The sequence below is a fragment of the Schistocerca cancellata genome, chromosome 5, assembly GCF_023864275.1.
Source record: "Schistocerca cancellata isolate TAMUIC-IGC-003103 chromosome 5, iqSchCanc2.1, whole genome shotgun sequence".
Taxonomy (NCBI): Eukaryota; Metazoa; Arthropoda; class Insecta; order Orthoptera; family Acrididae; genus Schistocerca; species Schistocerca cancellata.
In genome coordinates, this window is record NC_064630.1 from 590,950,269 (window position 1) to 590,967,276 (window position 17,008).

Below are 17,008 nucleotides of genomic sequence, written 5' to 3' on the forward strand. Positions count from 1 at the left end.
AAAAACCTGTTCAGTGCAGTGCCGTGATACGTATACGATCTCAAATGGAATACTGTTTTTTACGTACATGGCCACTCTCCCAATCTGCAAAAACTCCCTGAAAAACAGCCAGCTAATCTGTATCCTGGTAAAGGAAGCCTCTGAATTGCCAAATTATGTAAGTGGTGCTCTGATAAACCAATAATATCAGAGTCAATATCTATAAGCAGTTCACTAATTTTATCTCTAATACCTCTTACATTTTGCTTAAATATGTTAATTCCCTCTCTACTTGGATACCTGACCTTCTCTGAAGATGATTCCTTAGTTAGAGGAGCTTCCTTTAAGCAGGCATATACCTACCAGCTGACTTCAATCTACAAAAGGTGCATCTCGAACACCAACTGCTACAGGAATTTTTCCACAAGTGAGCCTACCACCACCCACTACATTGTCAACTGTAAGCTTTGCCAGCCTCCCCTTCCCATACCTATTGAGGTGCAGACCACACTTAGTGAAAACTGATCTATTGATAGACTCAACTGGCACCACTGCAATGTGACCCATGCCCTCTGCCATCAGTTCCTTCTCCAGCTGTATGTTAACATGCCTAACAGCTGTATTAAGATGAGGCCAATCATGATGCTGAAACAGTTGCATGAAATGCACATTAGAGCCACCAGTTTGAGTAGCTATCTTTACCAGGTCACCACCTACATCACATTCACATCCCTATCACGACTATTCCCTGGTCCACCCACAATCACTACCTGATCCTGTTTCATAAAATTCCTGCATAACTCCTGTATGCTGTCAGTCACCTGAGCCAACCCTAGACTAGGCTTCACAATGCTGGTGACCTGGTACTCACTCCCCAACACTTTCTGCAACTGCTAACCCACACCTATACCAAGTGAACTACCAAGCAGCAGAACCTTCTTCTTTCTGTTAGACTTTGCAACTGACTTAGTCCTCCTAACTGCTGAGGACTGTTGCACGTTTCCTACACATACAGCTACAAGAAGCTCCTCTCCACTCAACTCTGACAGTTGGTCAAATCTATTGCATATACGAAAAGAAAACTGCCTGACTACCTCCTCCTCCAAGATGCCTTCTTGCCAACTGCCAGGGTGTAGAATCTTGTTGCTGTGCTGCTGTGCTGTATGGGTGCCACAGATGACAGCCAAAGGGGTCCTGCTCTGAAAAAAAAATGGCATGCCACACCATCACTCCTGGCTGTTGGGCCATATACCAAGCAACAGTCAGGACGGTATACCATTGTTCAGGGTGGCTACAGACACACATTCAGCCCGGAGTCTCAATGGCCGAAGGAGAACTGTCTTCAGTGATGAGTTCCACTTTGAATTGAGCCCCGATGACCAGTTAAGAAGTGTCTGGAGATGCCCTGCACAGTAGTGGGATACCAACCAGACTGTTGCCTGCCACATGGGCTGACAACCAGGAGTGATGGTCTGGGGTGCCCCTTCTATTCATGGCAGGACCCTTTGGTTGTTATGTGCACCATCCTTACAGCACAAAGGTAAGTTGACAACATTCTATGCTCTTTTTTGTTGCTGTTCATGCCAAGCCATTCTCGGTTTACATTTCAGCAATATAATGCCCACCTTGACAAGGATAGTTAAGAATGTTTATGAAGCATCATGGGTAAGGCGCTCCATTCAGATCAGGATTTTGATCTAACGTGTCAACTGAACAGAATTTGGCATGATATCCCTCATGAGGATGTCCGACAACTCTATCAATCAATGCCAAGCCAAATAACAGCTTACATAAGGACCAGAGGTGAACCAAGATATTACTGACTTGCTCAACTTGCGAAGCTCTTCCTCTTGAATAAATCATCCAGTTTTTCTGAAATTTTAATAATTTGTTTGTCTGCAAATGTACACCACATCTATCAATATTCATTCCATTTGGATAGTTCCTTAGTGGTTCATCTTTTTTTTTGTCTTAAAATGTATGTAACAGCCCTTTATTCCTCATTAAGGTACGGTTTGTCCCTGCAGCCATTTTCAGTCTTTACTATTAAAGTCAACAAGTTCTATCATAATATACAGGGCTATTACAAATGATTGAAGCGATTTCATAAATTCACTGTAGCTCTATTCATAGACATATGGTCATGACACACTACAGATATGTAGAAAAACTCATAAAGTTTTGTGCGGCTGAAGCCGCACTTCAGGTTTCTGCCGCCAGAGACAAAATGGCGACAGGAGCCGAGAAAGCGTATGTCGTGCTTGAAATGCACTCACATCAGTCAGTCATAACAGTGCAACGACACTTCAGGACGAAGTTCAACAAAGATCCACCAACTGCTAACTCCATTCGGCGATGGTATGCACAGTTTAAAGCTTCTGGATGCTTCTGTAAGGGGAAATCAATGGGTCGGCCTGCAGTGAGCGAAGAAACGGTTGAACGTGTGCGGGCAAATTTCACGCGTAGCCCGTGGAAGTTGACGAATAAAGCAAGCAGGGAGCTAAACGTACCACAGCCGACGGTTTGGAAAATCTTACGGAAAAGGCTAAGGCAGAAGCCTTACCGTTTACAATTGCTACAAGCCCTGACACCCGATGACAAAGTCAAACGCTTTGAATTTTCGGCGCGGTTGCAACAGCTCATGGAAGAGGATGCGTTCAGTGCGAAACTTGTTTTCAGTGATGAAGCAACATTTTTTCTTAATGGTGAAGTGAACAGACACAATGTGCGAATCTGGGTGGTAGAGAATCCTCACGCATTTGTGCAGCAAATTCGCAATTCACCAAAAGTTAACGTGTTTTGTGCAATCTCACGGTTTAAAGTTTACGGCCCCTTTTTCTTCTGCGAAAAAAACGTTAGGGCACATATCGAACATTTGTGAATGCCTAAAAAAAACTTTTTGAGTTTTTGTATGTGTGTGCAAAGCATTGTGAAAATATCTCAAATAATAAAGTTATTGTAGAGCTGTGAAATCGCTTCAATCATTTGTAATAACCCTGTACATTTCCAGAGGTGTCTGTTCAGATGTAATGGTCTTTGCAAGAAAAATTATTCTGTTTGATCACAATGGCTGGTATTCTGTGCAGCTACTTGTGCTGTGATTATATTTCTGGATAATGGTCACAAACATCCACAATATTTTGAAGCCATTCTTGGACAGGACAAATTTCACTTTTTACAATGGTATTTTGTGATGGAACTAGCTGGATTCATGGCTGAAACATTACAGCAATGAGGAGTAAAGTAGTTACATATTTAGACCACTGCAGAACAATTATGTCCTTTAAAATTTGCAGTAGCAGCACTAGGAGAAAATAGCAGGAGCTTCCATGAGGGTGAGACCCATACTAAGTCTGTGAATATAGTTGGATGCAGTCAGACACCCTCATAATTATAATTTTTTGCAAGATTCCTACTTACTATACAGTCTGAGAATTACTGGTAAGTAATACATTGATCTAGTGGCTTGCATTGTACACTGATAATTTATCCAGTGTCAACAGCATTGTGAAATAGAGAATACTTGCAGTCCCCTATACTTGCCTAATTGCTTGCAGTCACAGATACTTGTCTAATTGCACTATTTCTCTAAAATCAAACACCTGTGAGCCCTCTTCTCAGTGGTACTGGTGAGTTATAAGTGTTATATGCAGTGACATTTAGTTACAAATGTAACAATAATGAATACTTTGAATATGGTATGTGTTTTGATGGAATTAAATACACATGGTTCAAAATGTATTCATTACTTTACCACACTAGTTGTCACATAGTTATTAAACTGGCTACAGAAGATGAATGGCAGACATTTAATGTACTGACGTAGTGGCAGCCTTTTAAAAAGTGGTGGAATTCTCATTAATTTTACTAAATTAAATTCAGCTTGAAGAAGCACAAATAGTTTGTGGGAGATTAGTAGCAGTTTGTTATTAATGGATTTTCTAACAGGTGTTTCACTTAGTCAACGTATATCTCAGCTTGTTTCACATCTTTAAATATTGTGCTTCATGGTGACATCTATGGAACACAGTGGATTTATGAATTGATGAGTACCGTTGGTGTGTGTGTCAAGAAGCAACTTTTTTGCTCAAAACTATAGCTATTTCAGTATTGTATGTGTTTCACTCTCAACTTATGACTTTCACTGCAACTGCATAAATTGCATCCTAAGTGGCTCTAAAAACCCTTACATGAATACAAATCCCATTCTCAGTGCCTGTAAAAATTTAGGTCAAACAAGCAACAATGAATAACATTGAGTATAAACTGTTAAAGAGAGCTCCAGACACTTAATTTTCAGCTCACGACACTTCCTCATTTCACATAAAAAATAAACTCATCTCACCTTCGTATGCAGGCTGAATCAGCAAAGTGTGGCACAACAAGGGTGAAGGCTGAAATAAGGAAAACTGACAGAACTGCTGAAGTAAGTGATACTCCTTGGCTCTCCTGCAACAGAAGCATAAGAATACATAAATAACCATGTTTACAGAAATTACTGACAAAGCTGCACATTCAACCTGCACTATTAAATACTCTGTTTAGTTGTGAGATTACAAGACATTAATACTGCCACATGCTATGCACCATCCATCATGGCGTAGCAGTAACAGTCAGTTGCTGGTAATTTGCAGGTCACTGATTCGATTTCCACCCTCAGAAACTATTTATCATTCAAATTGACTATCCCTCACAGTGGATAGCAAGAACACAGCCAAATATGATAAGCAATCATAAACAAAATAGCCCCTGGCTAGAAGGATGATTTTATAACTTTTTTTATTACATGATCGATTTTGGGACTTCTAATTTCCATCTGCAGATGCCCACAGCAAGACTTTCCAAACTTTGTGTTACATCAGTGCATATACAACATGACTGCATTTCTCATAAAGTATATGTTACAAGTTGTTAAGCCTACCACTCATTAGATCGAGTTAAAGTTCTTGTGCTTCAGTGAGACTGTGCACAACATCTCCATTACTACATGACATTACAATTCCGGCCCGTGCTGCTGGAGTTTGAGGTGAGGTGTGCTTGGTTGTGTGTGTGAATGGTGTGTGTTCCTCTTTTGCTGAAGAAGGTTGCGGCTGAAAGCTTTGTGTCTCTTAATTGTGCCTGTCTGCAACATAACATGTCTTTTTATGGTAAGTAGCAATTTTTCTTTTCTTACGTTGTTGACATTACAATTACTCACAGCCATGACCAAATAATAAGCCAATAATATTTTCTATCTTTGGAATGTTAATGTCATAACATATTATGATAACCAGTTTAATGTTGAATTAAGACCTGTTATATTGGGAACGTACAACCATGCTCTAAAATCAATTAACATTTATGGCACTGACAACAAAAACAGACAAAAAATATTATTGGCTTAATATTTGGCCTTGACCATGAATAATTGTAATTTTATGTACATTCTGACTCAGGTACAAGAATTTTAATGCAATCCCAAGACTGGTGGGCTTAACAACTTGTAACACATACTTTACAAGAAATGGTGTTATATTGTATATGCGTTGATGTAATGTAATTTTTGGAAAATTTTGCTGTGTGCACAGGTGCATCTGAAGATGGCACTGGCAGTCTCAAAATCAATCATGTAATAAAAAAAAAAGCTATTAAACCATTCTTGCAGCCAGAAGCTATTTTATTTATAATTATTTATCATTTTACATTTCTGAATTCTTGAAGGTTCTGGAACTTACATATTTATGGTTTACAGGATTTCACTACAACATTCTATGTATGTATAAACAGGAGAACTCTCTGCTGAGAAGGTTTCAATATGTACTTTTGTGTGTGTTTGCCCTAAACATGTTTCCAGTGTAAAGTGTTAGTTCTGGTTGATGAGCATGACCTAATAAATGGTATTTGATTTTGAATTCTATGTGACAGGTTGATGGAGATACTGGACACCTGAAACATCAACACTGTCATGATTCCAATAACGGTACACAAAAGCCATTGCCTTCATGGGCAGAAGCCTGAGTATGAACAGTACCTTCCTCTTGTAGTCCACATTGGCAGCATCAGGGTACAAGTGCAAACAAACAGGCAGTCAAATGCACATACAGCAGCCAGCATTCTTCTCAGCAGATGCTGCCCAGGAACCAGCAAAATGTCTAAAGAAATTTTACCATGTTACCAAACACATGCGATGGGATAACATGATATGCCTGGCCAGTGACGACACTTACTTGGGTGGTGCCGTCCAGCAGTAATTTGAGAACAACAAGGTAAATTTCAAGAACTGGGACAAATTTCAGGAGGTAATTAAGAAAACATTTTGGGCAACCAACATCAGGTGCAAATAGCCAAAGAATGAGTGAAGAACAGAACCTAACACCTGCAGGTGGTGACACAGTCATATATACAGTGTTTTGGCACTATGTTTGCAATGAACCCAGATACATTGGAAATTGCCAAAGTTCTACACCTAATGAAGGATGTAACACAGGATATCAATCAAGTGCTTCTTTTTAAAGATATCACTACAACAGTAGACTTCTTCAAGTGGTACTAGCACACTGAGACAACACAGCTGGAAAACATTATGCTTAAATGCATATGACTGACTTCTGAATGTATCATAGTACCGACGGCAGTCATGGAAGTAAATCACGACCTAGCATCACAAATACAGCAAACAGTAAGAGGAGACATACAAGGGTTCATGATGTTAGTTAATATTGAACCCAGAGGGTCGGATGTAGCATTGTTGTATGCCACATATGGCCAGGAAGATGTAGCATAACTAATCAAGAAGTCTGTTGTTCATCTGCACCAGTCTCTATATGGCAGACCAATACTGAGGAATGAAGTAGGAAACACCAGATACATGCTTTAACTGTTAGACATCCATCAGAAGTTCTTGACAACACAGGAACAACTGACTTCCTCACCACTTTTATTATCACGCACAAAAATGGACATTTGGAGAATGAGGGACATGTCAGTGTGTTTCTAGTGTGGAACCCCTGAGGATGAGGTACATTATTGTAAGAAACAGAGATTGTTCAACAACTATTATGCCATAAGACATCACACAACAGGGCAATTCTATGCATGGCAGGAGCCTGCAGATCACTTCAACCAACTTTCAGATTTAAGCCAACCACCATAGCCTGAGTGAGGTTGCTCTTCAACATGCTGTGGTTGTTTACTCTTTCCATACAGAGATACAGGCCATTGACTTAGCTTTTGAAATCAGGAATACTAGACGAGGCAGTCATCAACAGATGTGAAGAGAGCACAGATGTAAATCCCCTATGGACAACAGCTATCAAGATGTTGGGGAAATACATCTATCTTATGATCAATGACGGTCTGCCCCTGGTAGCTGACTGGTCAACGTGACAGACTGTCAATCCTACGGGCCCCGATTCAATTCCCGGCTGGGTAGGAGTTTTTTGCCGCTCAGGGACTGGGTGTTGTGTTGTCCTAATCATCATCATTTCATCCCCATCGACGCGCAAGTTGCTGAAGTGGCGTCAAATCAAAAGACTTGCACCAGGCGAGCTGTCTACCCGATGGGAGGCCCTCATCACGACATTATTATTATTATTCTTTCTTTCTTTCTTTCCTCAGACGTTATGTCTGGTCAAAAATGGAAAGTGACACGGACCTTGATCAAGCGTGACTTCCTTTTAACTGTATGGTATATGTTATATTGCATTTAGGAACTTTCGGGTGATTGAACATGTATCAATAATTACAGATTTCTGTAGTTGTATATATAAGTTTGGATGTAGCTGTATTGCATTGATGTACTGGTAGATATTGTGTGGTATGACTCCTGTAGTTGATAGTATAATTGGTATAATGTCAACTTTATCCTGATGCCACATGTCCTTGACTTCCTCAGCCAGTTGGATGTATTTTTCAATTTTTTCTCCTGTTTTCTTTTGTATATTTGTTGTATTGGGTATGGATATTTCGATTAGTTGTGTTAATTTCTTCTTTTTATTGGTGAGTATGATGTCAGGTATGTTATGTGGTGTTGTTTTATCTGTTATAATGGTTCTGTTCCAGTATAATTTGTATTCATCATTCTCCAGTACATTTTGTGGTGCATACTTGTTTACCATTTATTATTACAGTTTACAGTTTATTATTATCATCATCATCATCATCATCATCATCATCATCATCATCATCATCAATGATGAACTTGTCAAGGTATTAGTCCAGTGTGTCATTTTCTGTGATTCTGGGTGCTTATTGTTGCCATCTGAAGAAGATTATGTTCTGAGATAAAAAAAACCATAATGCTGAAGGTTGCACACTGAAAACACATCCAAATGAAAGGTATCTGTACTATGAGATTAACTATCAATAACAGTACACAATGCTTCAAATGTGTTGTTTTACCAGAGTGCAGTCATAATGACTAAGCTGCTCCTAAAGTTCACACAACTATGACTACTGTGGGCAACCGTCTACCACACTTACCCCATTAGCATCAACAACACAAGTTCTAGTCAACACTTTGGATGCTCAGTTAAACTGTGAAGCTACATATGAGTGCAAAATGCCACTCAGCTTCACCAAAGAATTCTTTGAAGCATTGAGAATCATAACCACTACAAATAGGTAGGGAGAGCTCTAAGTATCAGTTTCCATAAACAGCCACAAATCATCGTGAATGGTAACAGCACGTGGGCATAATCTTTCTGTATTCCTAAGGAGGTGCTGCCATCTTCGCCAGTTCTGGCCTTTTTAATGCTGCTGCTGATACAGAGCTACACACTGATGATAGTGTTTTGGGATGAGTGCAGTTCTAGAGCAAACTCAGGAAGGCCCTGAAAGACTAATTGCTTATGTCTCCAGATTACTCAGTCTAAGAAGAATTACTGTAAGACTGACATAGAATGCCTTACTATTGTTTGGATAGTTGTAAGTTCTGAGCATATTTATATGACAGCAGATTATTCACCTTTGTGACTGATCACCAACTTTATCATGACTGAAAAGCCTGAAGGGCCCATAATTGCAACTGAGAAGTTGGGCTTTTAGTTTCAGGAATATGAATCCTGTCACGATAGCATACAAAAATAGATGACAAAGTAAGAGTTCTGACTGCCTTTCACAGAATCCATTGGAAGAACATTACTGTGCTGGTTATATCCCAGTTATTGTTGCAATAATGAACAATATATCTTAACAAAGGGAAAGTCCAGTGTTGCTGAAGACCATATAAAATTTACAACAAACGAAGAATCTGTCAAAGGAGAATTTAAATCAATAGCTGGAATGTTGTATAACAGAATTGTGACCAAATGGGAGAGAATTCATTGTTCATCATTCCAGTTCATTTATGGCCAGACAAGCTGATGTATTTTTCATATCACTCAGGTCATTTGGAATTTGTGAAGACCTTGATAGAATCAGATTCAGGTATCACTGGCCTGGTCTCTACTGATATGCCAGACATTATGTAAGCCACTGTAGGAAATAACAATGATGGAAGCATGTGCCTCATTTACCCACAGGATGCCTGGTACCAATTTCTCCTACAGTTGCTCCATTTCACCAGACTGGAACTGACCTTTCAGGGAGGTTTCCCAAATCAGCAAATAGGAATAAATGGCTTACAGAGTGACAGAGTGCACTGACTACTTAGTCTCGCAGGCTTTCACCAAGACTATACTGGCTGTCAAATCTCCGTTTTTTTTTTTTTTTTTTTTTTTTAAGCATGAGCCACCACATGTCATAATCTCTGATTACAGAAAAGTATTTCAGTCAAGACTAGTGCCAGATGTAATTTCAAAAAGGAATGTCATCCACCGGATGACAACTGCCCAGCCTTTGCAAGTGAATGGCCTCACAGAGCATTATAAAAGACCTCAGAAGATATGTTCTCGATGTATACTGATACCAAACAGAGAGACTGGTTCCCACTAGTGCCTGTTATGACATTCGCATACAACACAGCAAAGCAAGAAACTTCATGTTTGATGGCATTTTGCTTGCTCCACAATTGGTATGCTGAAACAACAATAGATACTTTTTTCTGTTTTAACCTCATGATATTCATTATGATTATAACACAGAATTCATCAGAAAAATTGTAGAATTAAGGTAGATGGAATGCATAAGGAGCTTAGAGGCCCAGATAAGAATCATGAATGTCATGGCACCAAAGACATGTTTCAGTTACACCTTTGTGGTAGGCCAGGTCATCAAAACATTAATGCACTACTTTGACCCATGCCAAACACTATGCTGCTTTCAGGTGTCACCTATGAAATTGAGGATTATAATCCTATATCGACAAGAGAAAAGCAAGGAATCATCCATAATCTATATGAAACCCTATCAAAGTCCTGAGGCAAAGATGAATAGCAGGGGCTTCCACTATAAGCAACATTAAGATCCAATGATCGCAATGTCTCAATAGGTAACAAAGTATCTATTGTTGATGTTGCAGTTACAAGGAAGATGTGACAATACAAGTTGAGTATGAGTATCCGTCAGTGCCAGTACACAAAAGACCACTACCAATATCCGGATTCAGATAGCTATACCCCACTCCAAAACAGCAGGTTCCGAGAAAGAGAAAGCAAGGCCATGTGCGTTTGTCATCCACCTTGGTGTAATTGTTACCCCTGATTCTTTAAAGAATCGGTCAGCAAGAACAAGTTTCGCAAAGGTTTGAAATTACATGTAATGTTCATGTAATTCATTAACTGCTCCCATTCTCAAATATTGGATGAACGTAGTCTGGGCATTTGTGTGGTTAATTACCCAACTTCGAGATATATACACAGTTTATTACTGTAATACTTCCTTACAGCATTGAACCTTTCATATACGATTGTGTCAGCATTTTAAATTTTTTAAGCCAGTCACTATTTGTGTGAAATACTGAAAATCAAATTTTTGTTGCTCTTGGAATCCATTACATAGACAACCTGCATCTGGGTCCCCCCAGTATATCACTTACCAAATCACTGTAGCTTCTGGAAGGTTTTGGGACTGCCTTATAGAAGTACATATGGAATGATTGAATTTGTTAGAACATTCTCCGCGGAGACAGATACCATGTGTACTTTTATGTATGCTCAACTACACTAACAACTGATATGGCAAGTGTTGTTGTAGATATAATACCCTAGGAACAACATAATAATAATAATAACATGAAACTTTAAATCAATGAACTATAACTTCATTTTCTTTGGTAGGGATGTAATCAGGGAACTGTTATCTGAAATTTAGAAGTGTTTTAGACTTAAATAAAGATACACAACAATACAAAGCTTCCCCTGATGAAAAATCCTCAAAACCCACTAGCTGCTTGTTGATGTTGATAATTGTTCTTAGACCAAAAGATAGTTCATAATCATTCTGCAGTGTGTTCTGCATCTCAGATTTTGACATTCTTGAGGCTCTACTCCTCCAAGCTGGCATGTGGTCTTCCACACACTTTGAACTGTCATAGACAATTTATTTCCTGTTCTACAAGGTTAAATATCTGTGAGAAAGTAGTGTTATGTTTTTTCAACAGGTGGCAGCAGTGGCAAGGAAGTAACTGCAACGTGGCGGACATGCGTTTGAGCTTTGAAGTGCAGAAGCAGATAATTAAGTGGTACTGGAAGTTTGAGAATGTAGCTGCGGTTCGAAGACAGTGGAGAAGTGAGTATGGTACAGAACCACCTTCAAGGTTAACAGTTACACGTCTACGAGACAAATTCAAGATTCATGGAACAGTGTGTGATGTTCATAAAGGTCGATCAGAGTGACCTCGTACAGCTACAAGTGATGATTCCACAACTGCAGTCTTGGAACTGTTTCAGCGTTCGCGTCAAAAATCTTCAAGGCAAGCAGCACATGAGAGTAATGTAAGTGCTAGTAGTGTGCTACGCATTCTGAAGAAAGGCAGGTTTCATGTGTACATTCCAAGGCTGGTGCAACAGCTAAATGATGACAATCCAGATCGAAGGTTAGAATTTTGTGAATGGGTTCAGGAGATGGTGAGACGTGAACCGGGATTTATGGGTAGCATAATTTGGTCGGATGAAGCCCAATTCAAACTCAATGGAACTGTCAATAGGCACAATTGTGTGTACTGGGCTGAAGATAATCCTCACATTACAGTTGAAAAGGCTGTGAATTTGCCTGGTGTAAATGTGTGGTGTGGTTTGTCTGGAAGGGGACTCATTGGGCCTTTCCGCTTTGAGGGTACTGTTACTGGAGAAACGTACCTAACAATGCTTGCTGACTCCATATTCTCTGCCATTTGTGCATTATACGGTAATGATGAGTTTTATTTCCAACAAGATGGTGTCCCGCCGCACTATCATAGGGACGTATGAGCATACCTGGATCACAATGTGCCAGGCCAGTGGATAGGATGCAGGGGACCAATCGAGTTTCCTGCACGCTCTCCAGACCTCACGCTGCTGGATTTCTTCTTATGGGGAACAGTAAAAGATGAGATGTACAAATGTAAACCACGTAACCTGGACACACCTTGGAATGAGATTCAGGCAGTGTGCGCAGAAATCTCAATGGACACTTTCGTACGATGTACGAAATCAGTGGTGACTCGTATTCAGAAATGTATTGATGCTGAAGGCCACCACTTTGAACATTAATCACATTTGCATAGTACATTTATTTTTCCAATTGGACTTTAAGCTTTCCATTTCCAGAAATTTAACATTGTAGAATGGGAAATAAATTTTCTATGGCGCTTCAAAGTGTGTATACATTTTTTTGACGCGCCCTGTATATGATTTTGTCAACAGCTTGTGGTCTAGTGGTTAGCACTACAAACTCTAGATTACAGGGTCCTGTGCTCAATTCTCGGCTGGGTCAAAGATTTTCTTTGCTTGGGGACTGGGTGTTTGTGTTGTTATACTGATTTCAACTAATTATCATCAGACACACCAGTCACCGAAATGGTGTCAAATAGAAAGACTTGCATCGTCCAGCTGAACAACCTAATGTTTCTGAATGATTACACTCTCTGCTAACAACTTCCCTACAACAATGTCAGTTCTTAATTCCTTCCAGTTTCATACTCCATCTAGTAACATGTAATTAGAAGTCTACTATACAACACTTTGGGTAATCATCTCCACATATCACCAAAATACTCCGTTCTGTAAGACACAATAAAGCACAGGCAGGCTATATGAAAACTTGCCCAAAATTTCATAAACTTCATGAATGAAGTAGTTATGTTATCACAGTATGTCACAGAGCATGAAGAAATTGGTTTTTGCATTTTGGAGACTAATGTTATTTCTTATCTAGGTTACAAAAGAACAGCATATCACTTTTGGACAATGAAATAATAAGTCAGTTGTCTATGTATGTCATTGCAATGAACAGCTTTGAAGATACAACAGATCTTCAGTTCATGTAGTACACTTACTAATTTCTGACGAGTATCTGCAAGATTAACTTAAAAGAGAAATATAATCTAGAGTTGTCAAAATTTTCAAGTTGACAGATGACAGTATCACCAACACAATACCACTGTACAGAATTCTGAGAAGATCTGAACATTCACTACTGTACTAATTTTCAGCCATGCCTCATGACCTGGACCAAAACTACACTCTCCCACGTTGCTGTTACACACACTATCATCCCCCCCCCCCCCTCCCCCTCATGTTTCCCTATACATGCTAGCAGGGTTCTTTCTAGGAGACTGAATGGGCTAGAAACACAAATGGAAACTATAAACACAAATGGAAACTAGAAACACAAGTCGAAACAGAGAGGTAGAATACAACTGTACTGGGGACACAAATGAAATGCAGTAACAAAAATAGGTAGAATATAATCAGAATTCAGCCAGGAAGCTATGTGTAGTAGGAAGAGTGTAATCAAACTATGAGAGTCACCTTGCTTTAAGACTTGTGAGAAGTATCACTAAACAGTCCAAGCAAGGTATCTGACAAATCAGATTTACTTTGAGCAAAATAATAACTTAATTTTACCATTTTTGTGTCTGTACGACAAGAAAAAAATGTTAACAAGAAAATCAAGGAATAATCAACAGTGAAAGCCAAACATCACATTTCTTATAGAAAATAACTTTACAATAATTTACCTGCAGAAATAATGATACAATTGTCCACGGGAGAAGCACAACACCCTCTGTCAGCGTTGACAGAGCATGAAGACGTTGTTCACCACCAACATCTTGCGAAGCACGCTTGCTCAACATTTCTGCACCAGCATGGATCGGTAGGACACTCGAAAGCAGTACAACTCCCAACTGAAACAAAAATTGATGTTCCATTATTTGCAAGCCTTGAACTTCAACATTATCTTATTGAATAACGTGATTCTGTAACATTCACATTAAACTATTTCTATGTTTTAATACCTGTCTAATATTTTCATTGAAATGGGGTGCACAGCCACAATAAACTTTTTGAAAGAAATAAGTTTCCTGAACTGGCTGCTTTTTACACCCATTTTATTTTTATTTTGTATACTATGAAGTTTCGGCTCTGCAGTCATTTTCAAGCAAAATGTTTAACCCATTAAACATGTATGTTTTGTCTTTCAGTCATATGATATCAGAAGTAATGCACAGTTGATCAGGCTTGAATGTGTGCTACTGTTTGTACAGAACTGGATATCATGGCTTCAGCTCTAAAGCCAAGCTAACCACAAACTGCCCATGATATTATATGAATGTAACCTAAAACATATATGTTTAATGGATTAAGAAACTGCTTGAAAAGGCTACACAATGTCACAGCGTATAAAATAAAAATAAATGAGATATAAAAAACAGTCAATTCAAGAAACTAATTTCTTTCAAGGAGTATATGAGACTTTTATGAAAGTACTGGACAGACCAAAAAATGCTATTAATGTCTAATGATCGAGGAATTTTTTGATGTTCATCTTGTAGTAATGGAGAGGAGGCAACATCTGCTCAGTATAGCAAGATGAACACAAGGGGGAAAACCACTCATGTAAAGACCCATAAGGTTATCTATTGTTCAAAAATGATGGAAATTATGAACCAGTCTCATATTAAAGATACCAGAACAGTCTTCCATATGGACCTCTGAGAGGAGAAACATAGAGCTAAAACAGAGGATAAAACTGGGATAAATGTAGAATAGCAATGCAAAATGCAAAATCAATGAGGAAAGTGACAGACTGGAAAACATAACTACAGTTGGACACATTATTGTTGAATGAATTAAAGATGAGCAAACGCAGATTGGCAAACAATGTTTCAGTAACTAGGAATATAGTACAGCTCTCTACCTATCATTCCATAGGGACTGCAAAGACCAAATTATATTAAGCACAGGGGCATTTAAGCACTCATTCTTCTCAGGCTAAATATGCAAATGGAATGAGGATAAAGTCCTAATAAGTGGTGCAATGGAAAATACCCACTGTCATCCACTTCACTGTGGTCTGTGGAGTACAGATGTAGATGTAGGAAGAGTGTCTGGCAGCATTATTGATACTGCAATGCTGGAGATAGCTATGCAGCTGAGAGCAGTCACTCATATGGAAGCAGCTTGTTGCTGCACAGGACAAGGTGAAGGTTTCATGGGCTGTGTTCCATCAAATGAGCATGGGCAATTGCCTTGTACTGCAGATAAAAGAATGCCACCACTGTACTGGTCACTTGTGATATTATGGCTACAAAGCTACCAACCTAAGAGATCTATCACGCCAGTTCAATTATGCCAATGCTACTGAGCTATTCGGACTGTACTTGTGAACTCTACTTGGACTGTTGGTGACTTTGCCATTGATTTCTTTTGACTACGAAGAGACCTTTGTTGCTCTCCCAAGAGACAATCAGTGCTCATTCTCATAATTTATTTGTATTTTTTCCTTCCACAATAAAGTGCAGCAGTTGACAAACATTAAAAGTGCAAAAAACCAAGTTCTTTCACATAACCTATATAAAATAGTATTACAATGTATTTCAGTATCTGGTATTTTGAATTTGTGTGACAACTGAAAGGAAGGAAGTGTGATTAGAGAGAGAGAGAGAGAGAGAGAGAGAGAGAGAGAGAAGGAGGGTGGGGTGAGATAAGTGGGGGGGAAGTAGCCAAGGAGGGAGGAGAGAGAAATACTGTATTCATATAATAACAAATAAACTTTTATACCTTATGATCTGCAAGTCCAAGCCAAGAACCGATGCCAGAGAACAAATGACTATGTCCAGAATTTTGCTCATTTTCATCGTGATCAAGAAATATTAAGGTTAACATTGCAGCAAGGAAAAGTACACCACCACGAATAACTGCTGGTTTTGCACTGCCACCTGTAACATAAAAAGGAAACTGAATATAAGACTCAAATGAGTAATGAAAAAAGCTGTTTACTTATACACATTCATTAAACAGAACATACTAATTACACAAGAAATTAAAAGTGGTGCTAATTGTGTATTCCACTTAGCTAGAAAGGAAAAAATCACTTTCACAAATTAAGATAATCAGTTTATTATATATTCCTGCAGACAGGTGAGTGCTGAAACATAATAATTACAGTTTTAATAAATAAGTAAACGCCCTAAACAAAATACAGTTACAAGAAGTATTTAAAATGTAAACAAAAAGGAAGACAGTTACAGAACTACAGAGACTGGATAAATGAAAATATGTTAAATAGTTTTAATCTGTCTGATATATCAACATCAGCTACCACATTGCCAAAGAGTTAAAAGTTTCATTCCAGTATCTCAGAACACTAAATATGCATCAAAAGCAACGTCTGTGTAAATATAGTGTTTGGAGATAAGAAACTTGGTGGTATACAGAAGGGTACCAACAATCTACATGCATCAAAAAAAGTTTTGCATCACCTTGGTTAAAAGAGTTCCGGAACCTGTACAGAAAATTGGAATAGAAATCAACATAAACATAATTTCCGCCCTTTTTATTGCTCATGAAAACCACACACTGCATGCTGTGCCACCATAGAGTGAGACCTTTAGAGGTGCTGGTCCAGACTGCTGTACACACTGTTACGTCTAATACCAAGTAGCATGTCCTCTTGTATTGATGCATGC

General features: G+C 38.8%; 1 protein-coding gene across 1 annotated transcript in view; it reads right to left on the reverse strand.

Annotated features, from left to right (window-relative positions):
* LOC126187423 (zinc transporter 5-like) overlaps positions 1–17,008 on the reverse strand; it is a 249,072-nt gene that overhangs the window by 83,907 nt on the left and 148,157 nt on the right. Inside the window, exons 4-6 of the mRNA XM_049928495.1 lie at positions 16,101–16,258; positions 14,057–14,224; positions 4,325–4,428 (exon numbers count right to left, since the gene is read on the reverse strand). Of these exons, the coding sequence (XP_049784452.1) occupies positions 4,325–4,428; positions 14,057–14,224; positions 16,101–16,258 (430 nt within the window). The remainder of the gene's footprint in view (positions 1–4,324; positions 4,429–14,056; positions 14,225–16,100; positions 16,259–17,008) is intronic.